This window comes from Diuraphis noxia, unplaced genomic scaffold (genome assembly GCF_037042655.1).
Source record: "Diuraphis noxia isolate RWA-SAM2 unplaced genomic scaffold, SU_Dnox_SAM2 contig0002, whole genome shotgun sequence".
NCBI lineage: Eukaryota > Metazoa > Arthropoda > Insecta > Hemiptera > Aphididae > Diuraphis > Diuraphis noxia.
Genome location: NW_028301712.1, coordinates 21,867,133 through 21,884,129, shown reverse-complemented (window position 1 = coordinate 21,884,129; position 16,997 = coordinate 21,867,133). Strand labels below are relative to the sequence as shown.

At 28.1% G+C, this 16,997-nt stretch overlaps 1 protein-coding gene across 1 annotated transcript; it reads right to left on the bottom strand.

Moving 5' to 3' along the window:
- Positions 1-5,375: 5,375 nt before the first annotated feature.
- Positions 5,376-16,982, bottom strand: Gp210 (nucleoporin 210). Its single transcript, XM_015511051.2, has 18 exons — positions 16,186-16,982; positions 15,351-15,625; positions 13,820-14,019; positions 13,608-13,739; positions 13,230-13,543; positions 12,897-13,163; positions 9,375-11,652; positions 9,088-9,309; positions 8,848-9,033; positions 8,591-8,776; positions 8,377-8,529; positions 7,732-7,947; positions 7,389-7,668; positions 6,595-6,824; positions 6,373-6,531; positions 6,103-6,295; positions 5,983-6,033; positions 5,376-5,897 (listed from the first exon to the last, which is right to left on the bottom strand). The coding sequence occupies exons 1-18, from the start codon at positions 16,344-16,346 to the stop codon at positions 5,782-5,784; spliced, it is 5,619 nt and encodes a 1,872-aa protein (XP_015366537.2). The 5' UTR covers positions 16,347-16,982; the 3' UTR covers positions 5,376-5,781.
- Positions 16,983-16,997: the final 15 nt, after the last annotated feature.

Below are 16,997 nucleotides of genomic sequence, written 5' to 3'. Positions count from 1 at the left end.
GAAAATTGCTGACACATTTGACACAAAATAAACACATTATTATCAAATCAATACCTACATCCATCACTCCGCTTGGAATCTTAAATGTGGGCAATGTGGCGTTAATTTTGGAAACTTAACGAGTACCTAATTTGTTCTCGTTATTTTATTAGGTATTTTTTTAAAATAATTTGCCCAAGACGGAAAGACTAGTGAGCACCAATACGGAATAATTTATTATCATTCGATTTTCACGAAGTTGACACAGACGCGTGTACTTAGTACCTATAGGTACCTACCTATATTGTATATTATCTAAGTATCAATTGCACACTTGCACCATAGAGTAATATTACTCTATGACTTGCACGGATATAATATATGATAATTGGTAACATGATAAGTGATAACATAATAAGTGATAACGGTAATATATATATCGCACACGTACGTGACCGGGTGGTGGGATCAGGGGATCAGGCATCAGAAGCCCCCAATACATACTACTTCGGTGTATTAAACATTTTTTATGGCAAAACATTAATCCTCTACGACAGTAATGGAACTTTTGCGACGGATAAACAACAATATTCAACACCCTGAAGTTTTTGAATAACATTTTTTAATTTAATTAAATATACAACAAATTCATTGTCTTACGTGTAAATTATATCATAATTAAATAATATAGCAAGCTTTTATATTTTTAATTTAATACTGTGCGTGGTCATGGTATAGCTGATTAATGGTTATATATATAGAAAGCTATCAATAGCGAATCATTGCAGGGTCGGCTACTCGGATAGTAGTTATAGTTAGGACAAACTACATATATAAATATACAATATTTCGTGAACTTTCTATTTTCAATATCTAAATAGGTATTTTGATAAATAAATGGATAATAATGATTATTATATTTTATATGTAACCAATATAAACTACAAATTAAAAAAAGTCAAGTGTATAATTTATACTTTAAAGTAAGTAAGCAATATTACATTCAGGTTAAGAGGACGTGATACCCAGTGGCGCAACTTGATAATAAGGGACCTATGTGAAAATGTCCAGACTGGGGTCCTTGCCCCTTACCTGCTAAAAGAAAAAAAAATAGTCATAAACGATATACCTTATTATATTATAACTAAAAAATATTATTTTCTCACATGTCAATATGTCATATAATTATTTTATTATTTTTTTTTTAATTGTTTAATTATTTAAAAGTTACATATTTTTTTTATAAAATCAAGTATAAAAATTAATTTTTCTTGTTTTTACGGCAGCAAAGTCATTATTTATTTTGTTTGTATCCAAGTCAGCTGTTTTTTCTTTTTCAATGTTCGATATACTGATGTTAGAAAGACGATCTTGGCCAATTGAGTTTCGCAAGTAATTCTTTATCAATTTTAATTTTGAGAAATTCACTTCATGACGACCTTTCTATACCCTTTGTTGCAGACGTGGCTAAAACACACTACAAAAGATTCCATAACCACCTATTAAACCACAGAAACTCACTCATGCACTCTCTTCCTTGACTATACCTGAGAATCCCCTCAAATGGCTTAAGCGCAAGTGGTGTAGAAACCTACTGCAGACAAACTAATTCAATCTTAATATTCATGTTCATTTTTTATTATTATAGTACCTCCACTGGGAGGCTTATACGCTCAACTATATCAGTCTATTTTTATTACTATCTAATTAGTAATTACCTTAGTTCTTCATATTGTTATTTTTTGAAACAGATTGAATAAAAAAATAATGACAAAAAGAAGAGGCCTCTCAACGGAGGTATACTTCAACGTAAACAAATCCAGTAATTTAGAACATTATTATTCAGTATTTCAATGGCTATAGATAATATTTACAGTAAATTCGATTTAGAAAAATACTTTAGCTATAAGTAGGCATAAGGATTCAAATGCTCAATTATCCACTCAATACTCACATATAGTATACCTAAAATGTGTATACGCTAATAACTATAAGAACATTTTTTTTCTTTCGTAAAAATAAAGTAACAATGAACTAAATAATCAAAATTGTCAACCTTGAACAATTATTGCAGGTACCTACATTATTATAGTAAAACAGGAAATTAAAAGTAAATGCACAATAATCTGCACTTGAAAGAGCTTAATTAATGAAATAAACAAATCAATTGATAACTTTTAATAAAAAAATAATGTTATTTAGGTGTGGACGCAATGGGCGTGAGACCAAAATAAATTAATTTGTATTAAATAAATAATTACTTTATAATTATTTTAATTTGGGCGTTCATTTTATGAAGATTGGTATATAATACAGGGTGTGGGAGCAAGAGCTTTTTGTGTAATATGCATCATTTTAGCACTCCTTAAATCGTTTATGATCGAGTAATATACTAATATAACATCAAATTATTAAGAAATAGTTGCGAGCATGGGTGCTCATTGGTGAGGGCGAAAAGACGGGGCACTTGCCTCCCTGAAAACATTATATGAACTTATAATTTAATAACTAGCTGCTTGTGTAACTCAATTCCGGGCATTGTGGAAGCCGCTTCCGGCACTTTCGAGGTGGTCAAGCGAAAATCGTTTTACCGGAAATTTGAAAAGAAATTAAGCCAAACCGAAAACTGTGACTTTGAGTGTCTAGCAGTCTTTCCTCTTCTGGTGTAATACACTAATATACCGTGTACTACTCCTACCGCATGCCCAGTTCTGTTTAGACTGTATGTATAAGTAATTAGGAAATGCGAATAATTATAAACGAATGTCTAGCTATCAATCTTCACTGTATGCAAATCTTTGCGGGATATGGCATCCACGTATGTCGGATTGCATGCATGTTCCGTCGTATGCAAGATGTAAGTGAAAATTGGGGTCTGTGGGCTGTGGCTTTGAGTGGGTACCGATTTCGGTGTAAGTTTCTTGTGATAACGATTATAGATATAGCTTGGCGGGAATGTTTGAAATTTGAGAGTCTAGCAATCCGTCATTAACGTTCTAAATGGATAGACTGAAAATTTGTTACGTTTGTCTGCTGATTTTGGTTGTTAAAAAGTGTAAAGTCGATAGCTGTATTTGATTGTCTAGCTATCAGTCATCAAATCACTTAGCCACTTAGGTAGGCAATCCGACAGCGTCGGATCGCAGACGATGTGCGAATTCGGTAGGCAATCCACTTGCGATGGATTGCGGACCCCATTACGTGCGTAGGTATAAGTGAAGGAAGGAAATAAAGTTTCGGAACAAATGCAGTTTAGTACCCACGCGATTTTTTCGATTCCCCCCCCCCCCCCACCAAAAAAATAATGTGTGTGTTTAAAGCACTGAACACAAAAGTCTTATTCCAAAATTCTCGCAAATCATTATTTTGAAAGTTATACCAAAAAACTATAAAACATTAATTTTTTCAAAAATACGTGATATCTACGAAAATAACATCAAAAAACTACTTTTTGATTTTTTTTTTAAATTTTTAAGAGTTAAATAACAAAATTATCAAGTATAGTGGCTCCCTTTCGCCTGCCGGCTCCGGTCGGCTTTCAGTTCTCAACTGGTACGAATTTATACGTGTGCTGGGCATACCTCCTAACGTCGATAGTCTGATGTTGTATTATTGTAGGAGAAAATGTTAATGCCGAATGTGAAGTGAATAAAAAGGTTAAGGCAATCAGGTATATAAGTGTCTGGTTGCGACACTGTGTGCGTAGTAAGTGAAATTAAACTATTCCATTAACTTGATAATTAAATGCTATAAATTACTTATATAGACACCTATAGGTGTGATGTACCTATAATAACATTATTATTGTTTGTAAGTACTTAACTACAGTTAAATGCATATATTGTAGTCTATAAAACATCAATTAAATGTATCATATTATATATATTATGTGTGTTGTGTACATGCTTGTAGTTTTGGTTTTACTACTATCATTCACAATCTATTCAATTTTAGTTTTAATAAGTAGTAATATAATAATAATAAATATGAACATTGATTATTTGTAGGTACAGGGGCGTCCTTGTGGGGGGGGGGGGCGAAAGGGGCGATCGCCCCCCCCCCCGTAAGGTGACTGACTTGCATAGTAATTATTATAAATATAAGCATGTTAAACACAGTATTCATAAAATTAATAAATCTATAACTGCGCTTAATGAATGTAATAACAATATTTTACAATAGGTACTAAATAGTATGCTTATTGCTTTTGCTAATTTGCTTTAATTTTAAAGTATGTTTCTTCTTTATTTGGATTGCTTTTTAGGTTGAAAACTTGGATAAGAAGTGAAATGGGCCAAAGTAGATTGACAGGTTTGGCGCTTTTACATATACATAGGCAGCTTCAATTAAGCGTTGACAAAATAATAGACCGCTTTGCTAAAAATAAAAGAATTTTAGATTTTGTTTTATAAACTACTTATATTTAACTATTAATCAATAAAATAAATTTGTATACTATGATGACTATGACAATTTGTTTTTAATATTGTAACATTTCAGTGACACAAATATTTTATAGATAGGAGACTATTATAGTTCTAAATTACAAAAGTTGAAAAAAAAATGGTTCATCACTCAGTATCTGAATCCCATATTCTCATGTAAATTAATATTTATTTTTTTATTATTTCGCCCCCCCCCCCCCCCCATAGCCAAGGTCTGGAGACGCCCCTGTGTAGGTAAGTCAGTAATAATAACAGGCGATTGTAATCTCTTTAGAGTCCCGATGGTGAACTGTCTTGGGTCTACTCTGTACCACCTAAAGCGTAGAAACATACACTCTCCAATCTTTAATTACTAATAACAATGAAATGTAATGCTTAAAATAATATGAACATACCAATATTTAAAATTTAATAAACATTTGAGTTTCATTTAAAAGAATTCAAATTATTTAAATTATTATAATTAGTAATTACATATAAATATGGGTTTAAAATAAATGTGAGCCGCAATTAATAATGATAATACAGTAAAACCACCTCGATTATCCGAACTAATTGGGAACTCACCTAGTTTGGATACGTGAAAGTTCAAATATTGGAAATATAAAATAAAATAAAATTATAATTATGTACTAATTGTTTTTTATTCTTAGAATTAAATATTTATTCTTATTATTAATATTTTAAAAGAATTACATACATTAGATTATCAGAAATACATTACATTATTAGAAAACATCAAACAATATTTTTAATGGTTTGTCGATTTAATTAAAATTATTATAAGTTGCATATAATATAATATTATAAAATGAAATAGAGAGAATTTAGAGGTTCTATTGTAATGTAAAAAAATAATAAAAATAAATAGGTAGTTGAAACTATTTAGGATTAGGGTAATTTGATAACAGTGCACAATTTGTACAAAAGTAATATTAAATTGAATCGAAATTATTAAATTAAAAACAATTTATTAATATCAAGTATTCAAATAAAATGAAAGCAAACATAAACGTAAACATTTTAATTTACGTTTTTTTAAGTGTTACAGACTATATTATATAGCTGAAAACTTAAACATTTAACAACTCACTTAGTAATATCAAAATATGTTGTTAATTAAAAAGTTACCCAACTAATACATACAATATAGTGTCAAAAAAATTACAAATACATTTTATATTAATATTATCTTTTTTAAATATTACATTATAATTACAGAAATATAAATTCTACAGGTCTATAACAGACAATAAGTATACTATTTACAGAATAATATTCACATTATACATTAAAAAAAAAAAGTTAACAACCGTTTGATTTCAGACTAAATTTTGAGTGTCGTAATGAGTTTAATTTATTGCAATCTTGTAAGAGATCTATTTAGACTCAACGCAGGTGATCTATTGTGATCGCTCGAATAACTTCTATTGTAGAAACCCACATGTGTAGGAGATGGTGAAGTTTGTGGACCTAAACATAATTAAAAATTATATGATTACTTTGATTAAAATAAATTATTATTTGATGTTACACTATACTCTAGGTTTAAGCTTACTTTTAATTAGAGGAATATATTTGCTGTTAAATGAAAAACCATAAAAATAAACTGCAAAATAAATTTTAAAGTTTTAATAGAACTATTATGTGTTGACAAATTGAAAAAAATAATACTTACCAACTAAAGATGTAATTATTATTGTTACCAAACCAATGATGTATGGGTTTGAAAATATACTGTTTGAAAAACCAGAGAACAGACCCGGTAGTGATGACTGTTGAATTTTTTTAGTGTCATGTTGATTGGCATTGGGCAATTTAGGTCTTGAAAAATCATATTCATTTAATGATCGCGATGTCACAACAGGTATCTATTAATAAAATATAAGTGTAATTATAATTATTAATTACTAATATTTGAGATAAATTAACAAAAATTATCACAAACCTTAATATTTTGATAAGTTAAGTTTGAAGATACAAGAATATGAATATCAAAAAGTTGACCATTCCAAAAGTTATCATTCATATCAAATGAATATACTTTTTCATTTTGGCTTTCACTTAATAGTATTGGATGCACACATGAATCATTACTTGATGTAACCTAATATATTACAAAAAGCAATGTGTTACCAATAATATAAATTTAAAAAAATGTAATTCTTACCTCAATTTGTGATAAAACTTGCGTTAAACCAATTATAACAAGTTTGTCTTTGCCACTGAACTGACCAAAAAACAACTCTTTTTTGTTAATAAAGACTGATGGTAAAAATGTAATATCTTTATGTTCAGTAAATACACTACTAGTAGAAACATGAATAGCTATTTTAGCTTCAAAAAGACTCAATTCCGGGTCGATAATTGGAAGGGGTGTCAGTTTACAACTATAAAAACCTAAAAAAATATATGTGTAAATATTTGTACATATATAATACATAATATGTGAATTATAATATTTATTACACATATAAATATTTTAGAATTTAAAAGTCAAGTACATGACTTGAAAACAAATATAAAAATTTAATATTAGCTATAGGTAATACTTTGTTGAAGGCTAAATAAATATAAAAATTTTAATTGAGATAGTAATACTAAGATAATAAAATGACCAATGAGTCAAATCTTGGAAAATATGTTTTGGATAAGTTCAACTATTACTATGATGTGGATTAATCAGTTGATCTATATTGTGTTCTCGAGTAAAGATGAAGAATAAAAAACACACGCTTAATTATGATTCTAGAATAATTGTATTGTTTTGGATTAACATAATATTATATAAAAATAGAAAGTAACTATTTCAAAATAATAGCTTTTATTCTACTACTTATCTAAATGGTTAATGGAGTAATACTTCAATTATCATTATGCCATATCTCTGGCATGGTAGTAACTAGAAAACATTGATAATAATAAATAAAATTATGACAGAAAACTCAAAAATTAAATAAATACCTGTTTTCGTGTTAAAATGAGGACTGACATCAAACACACGACTTATTGAAGGAGTTTTCACTTGACTAGATAAAATAGACTCAAAATGAACATCGCAAACAAATGGAAAACGTTTAACTGTATTTTCACGATTAGAACAATCATCATCACGCCATTCCCACATATTTCCTTTTTTATTTTTAACTAATGAAACCGACTCTTGTTCGTTCAGTAAGATCAATGGAATATCAACAATACCACTGTTGCTTAATATTTTTTTCTCAAAGGGCAACATTTTTATCTAAAAATGTACATTCAATAAACAAATAAAAACAATTTAAAAAAGTTTAATAACTATACATACAGTTTTGATAGGTAAAATATTTATGCTGGTAGATGTGGTGAATTTGTTATTAGAATAAGTCACAAAAACTTCTGAAGGTGCCATAGCCACACTAAATCCAGATGAGTTATCAACAGCTAATGTTTTCATATTATCTGATAACCATTCACTAGCACCATCTTCACTGAATTGAACGGGCATCAAAAAACATATAACATCTCCAACAGTAACAGTAGCCTACAGAATAAATGCCAGTTAAAATGGTAAATATGTTCTACATCACGTACTAAATAAAATTATACATATAATTATATATATTTTTAAGTTGCATTTATCGTTTTTTCTAGTTAAAAAACAATTTAACTATAATCAAATTGTTATTTAGTATATAATTTATAGATATTGATATAAATCAATAGATCAATGAGTAAAGTCAATATTATATGAGTACACACACATACTGAATAGAATTAGCATTTTTTTTTTATTGATTCAATTCTCACAATAAAATCATTTTATTTTTAGTTTAGTAATACTACCTAGTGAAGTAATTAACCCAAAAAAATTTTAGTTATTATTTTAAGTAAGTGGTAGTTAAATATAAAATGTAAATTTCTAACAGCTATAAACAATTGAATAATATATATTACTTTCACAATTACATACTTTATTTGGATATATTAGATGCTCAACATGGAATTTAATATAATCTTCTTTGAAATGATGAACTCCGTCATCCCAGATTTTCAATATGACTTCACCAGATTCAAACAAAGAAACATCCATAATATGTTTTTGATCACCAGGTGTCATGGAAATCTTTTTTTGAAATAAAATATTACTTATTCAAAAATTTAAATGATATAATATATTTTCATACCTTATTTTGATGACTAGTAAGAAATTTTAAATCAGAATTAACAGCCTTAAACTGAGCTCCCTTTTCATCATGATAAGAAGTTATTAATTTTAGATTCATTCCACTTGGTAAAACAGACATTTGTGAAGAATCTTTAGAATTTATATTGGATTCAATATTTATCATAATATAGTTTACATGTTTTACCTATAATGATAATAATATAATGATTATTTTATATGATTGAATTGATTTGAATAAACATCAAATATATATACTTCAATGGGCACATCTAAAGATTGTGTTATATCAAAGTCTTCTGTTGATGTAATAAACACATGAGCACGTCCAACTTCGTTTGTTGTTTTAACACTTCCAGAATTTTCATCGATAGATATCGCTAATGAATTATGATTTCTATCTGCCTTAGAGTTACCAACAATCCGGAATGATTGTTTGGCTACCTAATAAAACAAATTAATTAATATCCAGCTTGACCAACCAAACAATTTACTTACTTTGTTTTTATTTGTAATTAATGTGAATTCAGTATTTGGAGTAACTAGCAAACTATTTAATAACAAGTTATGTGAAATCAAATGTAATTCCTCATACACAGTTATATCAATGAAATTGGTGAAAATAACTTTTGTAGATGGGTCCGATACAGAAACACTAATTCTAGTGTTTCCGGTTTTAACGGCACGAACACGAATTGATATTCTATCTTGTTCGCGTACCTAATTTACCAAACAACATAATTTAATATCATATTATAATCAAAAATATACAAATAAATACTTACTAGTATTCCTGTGTTTTCTAAAACATCATAAATTTGAACAATTCCTGCTGATGATGTGGTCCAATGGAATACTAAAGATGGATGAATAGTGCCAATTATAATAGGATTTAGAGAGTCAGGAACACCACGGACCCAAGCTGGCATCACTTCTCCAACTTTCAACTTTAATAATGGTACTTCAATCTTAATATTATTTAATTTAATTACTCTAATTGATATTGCATCTTTGGAATATACAACATTCATTCCACTTATCACATCAACACCAACAGCCATACCAGTTATAGTAACAGTTCCCACTTTTAAACCTTTGACTATTCCTCCATTTGAAACTTTGGTAATTTGTTCATCTTCAGAAATAAATTCAAATACACATTCTAAATGTGGTCCACCAGAAACGGTCAACTGATAACTTGATCCAACTGCTAATGTTAAATTTTTAGGAGATAATCTAAGTTGAGAATACACTTGAATAGATGTAGTTTGAGTACGAATTTGTTCCATAAGAAAAGTATCAGCAACAAAATATAGATTAGTTTTACCCAATGATGATCCCATAATTGAAAATTCTGTCTCATATATATTTTCAGGTTTACTCAATTCTTGTTTAATTGTCAACAAAGAATTGACATCCGTTACTGGTCGAATACTTACTACACCTGGTTGAATGGGAAGAGCGTGACCTTCAGAATCATAGAGTTTTACAATAGCTTTTATGGTTTTTCCAATTTCAACAAAAGTATTTGTCAATAATAACATGTTATGGATATTTCGCACTTTAAATGTTGCTGTAGCTGGTTGAGATCTGACACAAAGATCTTTAATGCTTATTACTAAATCCCCCGGAGCTAATGGACTTATGTCTATTTGTCTTCCTCCATTATGTGTTACTTTGGCAACTATCTGTGTATTTAACTGTACTTTGAAATATCCACTTCCCTGATGACCATAAATTGATTTAGTAATTTCTTGATTATTAATAACCAACATTTCTTCATGAGTTAAACGAGGATTATCAAATAAAAGGAGTGATATAGAATGTTTAATTGTTGGAATAATTTCAAAAACTTCATCATTAGATGTTAAAAAAGAACCAAACCGTGAGCCATTTGGAACAAATGGTTTCTTGTATCCAGTTAACTGAAAAATAGCTTCAGTCGAGCCTTCTTTGCTTAAAGGTTCTAAAATACTATAATGATAGTTGGGAAATTGAAAACCATACTCTGTAATTTCATTTAAATTAAGTGAACTAATAACTCTTATGAGATCAGGATCAGTAATAACCCAGCTTGCATTTATCATTGTAGCATTATCAAAAATATTTCCATCTTCATCAATCACATTAATTCGAACAAATAATTGTTCATGTATATAAGCTAATATGTTGTTGGAAGACTTAGAAATTGGACAATCATCTTCTGTATCTGCTACAAACACTTTTACAAACTTTGGAGATGCACATAAAACATTTACTGAAGTCTCTGATATTATTTCTGATTCGAATCTATTAATATTTGGATTATTTTTGATAGTTAGATTTGCTCGAGTTGATCCCAAACTAATACATGTAATAGTGTATGCATACGTTTTATGTCCATCAACATCACGAATTACAGAAAGTTCATTATATGTTACCAAATTCTCATCAATTTTAAATTCCACTTTATAACCAACACTATGGCCCAACCAAGGTTGAGGGCCACCATAGAATAATAATGTAGTTGAACAACCAGGAGCTAGAACTGTAAGTTTAGATTCTGGACGTAATGGAACTAACTTTTTGTATGTACTAACAATAATTGAAGCTTTTAAAATTGTAGTACTTGTATGAAAGGTGACAGTTATTTTAGAAGAAGCCACTGACTCTGAACGTAAAGAAAATGCTGTGCAAGATTTATTCAAACTATGGTCGATATGTTGTAATGTAAATTGAGAGCTTTCAATTTCAATTTTAAATTGATCATGGTTACATGTTGTAACACTTATTTCTTCTTCAACTCCAGGTATTTTTGCAAATAATTGCAAATATAAAATAATATTTTTGCCTACTTCTTGTTCAACAGGATGAGCAACTATTTTCAATTCATCTGGTACAAGAACATAAATATGAGCACTATCTTGATTTGATGAATCTCTTGTCATTGCAGCTGAGATAAATGTATTTCCTAACCCTTGAGCTGTGACAACTCCATTTGATGAAACAGTACTAACAGTAACATCATCACTATTCCAAGTGTATTTTTTGTCACCACCAGAAGCTTTTAATGCATATTGTAATCTGAAATTTAAAATATAAAACATTTAATTAAATCAATTATAAATTATAATTCTTGAAGTAGTTTTTCTATACTGTTTTTCAAAGGAAATTACTTTATAAATTTAGTTTAATAATCACAGATACAGTGAAATGAGACCAAATTTAAGTTCTAGTAAATGGGGAAATAAGACTTTTATGCAGCAACTTGAACCAACGAGTACATATCAAACAAATGGAAACAATTTATGAAAAATATTCTAATTAACCATACCTACATCTCGTATTTTTTTCATACACTAATTACATGTCATACAGAAAAAATAGTTCTTAGTAGCTTAGACAGATGAAACGATCACACCCATTACTAAACTTGATGAAAAGAAGAACATGAACTGCATATTTTTAATTCTACTTTTTAAAATTAATTTTTATTTAAATGGCAATTTTTGAATAGTATAACACTATAATAGTTATAATATATTTGTCGAGTGTGAACATTAAATTTCTTTTTCTTAGGAATTAGAAGCATATGAGTATGCATTGTCCATGTCATTATATATTATTATATTCATTTCCATGTTTTTATGTGACTTGCGACTTATTGGAAGCAAATTTTTGTCATACGCTTATACGTCTTGTATGTATAAAATTTTTTATTATAATTTTAATTAGTTCAACAAGTCTAATTGTGTTTATGATTTAACAAATATTATATTTTCTTCATTATTACTTGAACAAAAATTAACTATAAAAATCAATGCAGGCTTATACTGGAATTGAAATATTTAAAGACTAAATATAAAAAAGGAAAAAGTGAATATTTTTGAAATTTTAATTCAGTATTATATCTCAAGAATGAATGGTTATGTGAATGTAATATAAAACAATCTCTTTTCTATTTTCTTTGTTTACTTTTTGGTGGTGAAATAGCTTGAACTAAAATAGGAGTCACTAATTTGCAACATCTAAATGCAAAAATTGTTAAGCATTAAAAAAATAATAAAAATATTGCTAGAAAAAAGGTCATTAAAAATAACATTCCGTTGTCTTATATATGTATTTTAGGGTGTATTTTTATGCCAAACAAAATTTTGTATGTATATTGTTGTTAAGTGAAAAATCAAGAAACCTCACTCAAATGATACTGCATGAGATTTAAATTTTGGAAAACTTTTTATCAGTAACCTAAGAATAAAATAAGTTTTATTTTATATAATTTAATAACAATTATAAAGTTAATTTTATAGAAAAATTAAAAAAATTACCCGTTGTTTTGGTTGACATGCCATGGAAAAACAATTAAATCTGGTTTAACTTTCACTTTTGAATAAATAGAGACAGAAGTTGTTGTAGAAGATCTGGAATCTTGATATGGTTTCACTAATGATGCTTCTATTTGTGGTACTCCTAATTTAATAGGTTGGACAATAACATATGATCCATTATTAACTGTACTTAATACTTTAAAATACTCTTCGGGTAAATTCATCATAACTTTTACATTGGGTCCAATATTAATAGATTGATTATGACTAGAGAAAATAATAAAAAAAAATAAAAATGGATAATTAATAGTAAAACATTTTTTAATACTTTACTTGTTAAATATATGAACTTCCAATTCGTATAAACCATTAATGATTAAATTACGTCGGTTGTAAGGTTTAACAACAATTGATAAATGATCGGCATTAGATATACTAACAAAACTACTGATTGATTTAGGAATAGTATCGTTTTTGGATTCAGTGTGGTTATCAATTAAGTTTAGCCTAACTTGACCAGTTTTAAGACCGCGGAAGAGACCCGAGTCATTTTCAATTTTCAATAAGCCTGAATTTGACGATTTATCTGTTTCTATAGAATATTGGCTTGAGGGTAGTTGAATCTTAACTAATTTTTCATTTTGTATCTAATCAAAATAATATAAATAAATCTCACCAAAAAATTATAAATACACTGTAAAGATTAATTACTTGATATATATCTATATGGATAAGATCACCAGGTAAGATAACAACATGGGATGGCTCAAGTCTTAAATTTGCAATGACTGATAGTTCAACTTGTGTAGTAGGCTCATCAAACATAGACAATTTTACAGAAACCTAAAATAGATGTTGATTAAAAATTGAACTAATTTAAGTATTTCTATACATAATTTTAAATCCATAGACAATTGACATACTAATGCTGATCCAGTTTTAACTCCTTCGACAAGAACCATATGACCTTGCCTATTTTTCTGATCCAAATCATAAAGATCTGGTGGAGTTCTATAAGAAGAATCTTTGAATGATATGAATTTTAAAACTTCGTTTATAGGACTTCTAAGCACTTTTAAGGACCAATTAAATTCTACACCGTCCAATGTTGTAAATTTATTTCCTAAAATAAAGTAAAAATAAAATTGATAAAGTTTTTTACTTCAATACATTTTAGTCGTACATCGTACCATGAATATTGAAGAAATTATTTTAATAAGTACAATGAATAGGTAGAGTTAGGTAGAATATCAAAAGTCTGTGGTGAAAGTTTGATATATATATATAATTAGGTAAAAAGAAAAATTTGATGTGATGCACATTTAAACGTTCTTATCAGTATAAATATAAATTAGAACTATGACTGTAAATGATTTACCAGCCAACATAAATTTTAATATAGGTATTGTGTTGTTTTTGTGTGAGTAATGATTTCGATTTTTTTTTAGATATAGGTAACGATTTAGTATTAATAATTATTAATTTTTTTTAAATAAATCATTTTAATTATTGTTATATATACCAGACTTTTATACCCCAGAAATTTTAGGCTTAGGACTTATCTACTGCAATCCTTTTATGCTTTGGACTTTTTTATTGCGATTTATACAATTATTTGAATTATCGGCAATTATAAATTATCACAATTTATGATAAATATCCTAGAAAATGGTTAATACCTAATTCATTTTTTACTTTATACCAATAGTATAATCATGAGTACAAATAACATTAAACAGAGTGTTCCGCGAGGATTTACAACTTTGCAATATCTCCCGAAATAATTGAGATATCAAAATTCTGGTTTTGTAATAATACTCACAGGGAAAAGAACTACAGTTATTTCATATTTTAGTTTATTTAAATGTTTTGATAAAAAAGTTAAAAAAATTTTTTTTTTATTTAATCATATCCAAAAATTTGACTAGCCGTTTTGTAGAGTTTATTTTTCTGAAAATATTGACGTTTCAACATTTTATTTTCATTAATTTCCTAATTTTTAATTTTTTTTTTAGTTTTGAGAATTTTTTAACATCGTAATGTTATCAAACATTTCATCCACCATATCATGCGCGTACTCGTACAGCTAGGCAAACGCTTTCAGTGTGTCTAGTTATAATCATATCCTATTTCTTCAAAACTAGAAAAATATTAAAAATCAGGAAATTAATGAAAATAAAATTTTGAAACATCAATATTTTCAGAAAAATAAACTCTACAAGACTATTTTTAATTTTATGGAAATAATTAGATGAAAAAATATATATTTAAAATTTTTTACCAAAACATTAAAATATGGAATAACTGTAGTTCTTATTCCTGTGAGTGTTATTATATAAATATAATTTTGATGTCTCCATTATTTTATCAGATATTGCAATGTTTAAGTCCTATCAGGACACCCTGTATTTTAAGCACTGCAATTTATAATGATCTAAGATAACAAGCAAGTACCTTGATCATCAAACGCAGATACTTCAAAAAGTTCTGGCGCATCTCCAACAAATAGCTCTCTTGTCTTTGTAACTATCTGTAAAGACTTTATAGTATCAACAATAACATCACAACGTATTGTTTCACCAGAATTAGCATCTTCTGCAAATATAATTGCTACTCTGCGCACTTTCTCATTCGATAGTGATGATACAGAAACTTTGCTCGAACATCCAAGCGTTGGATTCACGTCTAAGGGAACGAGTTTGATAATATTGGCACCTCTGAATATTGACCTAGAAAATCATTGATATTAATAGTACCTACAATTTGTTTCTAAGCACCATACAATGTATTGTATTGTATTGTGCAAAAACAAACAATTGAGTAGGTATAAAGGAAATGTTTAAATTTAATATGTTTAAACTTGGGAGAGAGTTCAGTATTTATTTTGGTTGATAAATTATTTTTTTCTCCAGTTTTTACCCAGTGACAGAATTGGATAGGTGGTATATGTTTGACTAATATTTTTGGATTTGTTAATTGGACATCAATAGAAGATATATTATGTTGATTATGAATGTAAAACGGTTATTATAAATAATTATGCCATATGTCATATTGTACTATATAGTATATACAAACAACACTATAAAGAGTAAAATAGTTAATAGTAATAATTTAATTACTGACTATACGTATAGCTTTTGTTCGAATTCTATGAATTTATTTTAACCATAGTAAAATAATAAGCTCTTCCATAAGTAATATAATATTTCATAGTTAATACAGAGATTATGAACATAAATAAAGTCAACTTGCAACATGCAAATCATGACCAATTTTAATCACTTACCATTTGTAACAGCCATCATCTGTAACTTCTATATTAAATTTCACAGTGAACGTATCAAATACAGGTAGCAACACACGGGGAACGTTGAGTTTAGATCCATAAGTATTATTAATACATAAGATGCCAAGTAGGATAATTGGCAATAATTTTGTCGAAAACATTCTATAGATTTCTGATGTTGTATTTAAAATGTTTAAAAGCTCATAACGAAAAACAAATAAATATATAAATGTTACAACATACAAATAAAAATCAAACAAGAATTTTACAGGAAAATCTCGTCAATGTAAACTTTTGAAATTTACATTGTGAATATTAATAATAAGGTAATATAAGATTAAATTAATATTTAATAGTAGATAGAAATTGTAATCTGTAGGGACTATAGGTGTACTAACTGTAGTAGAACCCAAAATGATGGTAAAAACGGTAAAGTAGGGACAACCGACAAGGGAAGCGTCAAGTAGCCGTTAATCGTTATAGAATGACCGATGGTTGATGGTTGTAAAAAACTAAAAATCTAACCTCAATGTTGTTATCACTTATCATAATGGCGCAAATTTGAAATTCGCATGGATATCTGCACTCTGCAGCGCCTGCAGCAGCTGCTATTAATTATAGCCGTGTGTTACAGCCATAGAACAATAGTGATTGATTATACTATTATAGTGTCCGGTGGCGGAAAAGAGAACGTGTATGCGTAGAGTATCATAAAATGTACATCATACCTAGTTTATTACACGGACTAAGATATATTTAGTATATACACAAGTCTGTAGTTTATTATATCATGGTTATTACCTACTTATTTC

Coding starts and splice junctions, on each gene's coding strand:
- Gp210 (XM_015511051.2), bottom strand. CDS start 16,346: ATGTTTTCGACAAAATTATTGCCAATTATCCTACTTGGCATCTTATGT. Junction 13,740..13,819: donor TTAAAACTGGATCAGCATTA/GTATGTCAATTG, acceptor CATCTATTTTAG/GTTTCTGTAAAATTGTCTAT. Junction 9,310..9,374: donor TAGAAAACACAGGAATACTA/GTAAGTATTTAT, acceptor TTGGTAAATTAG/GTACGCGAACAAGATAGAAT.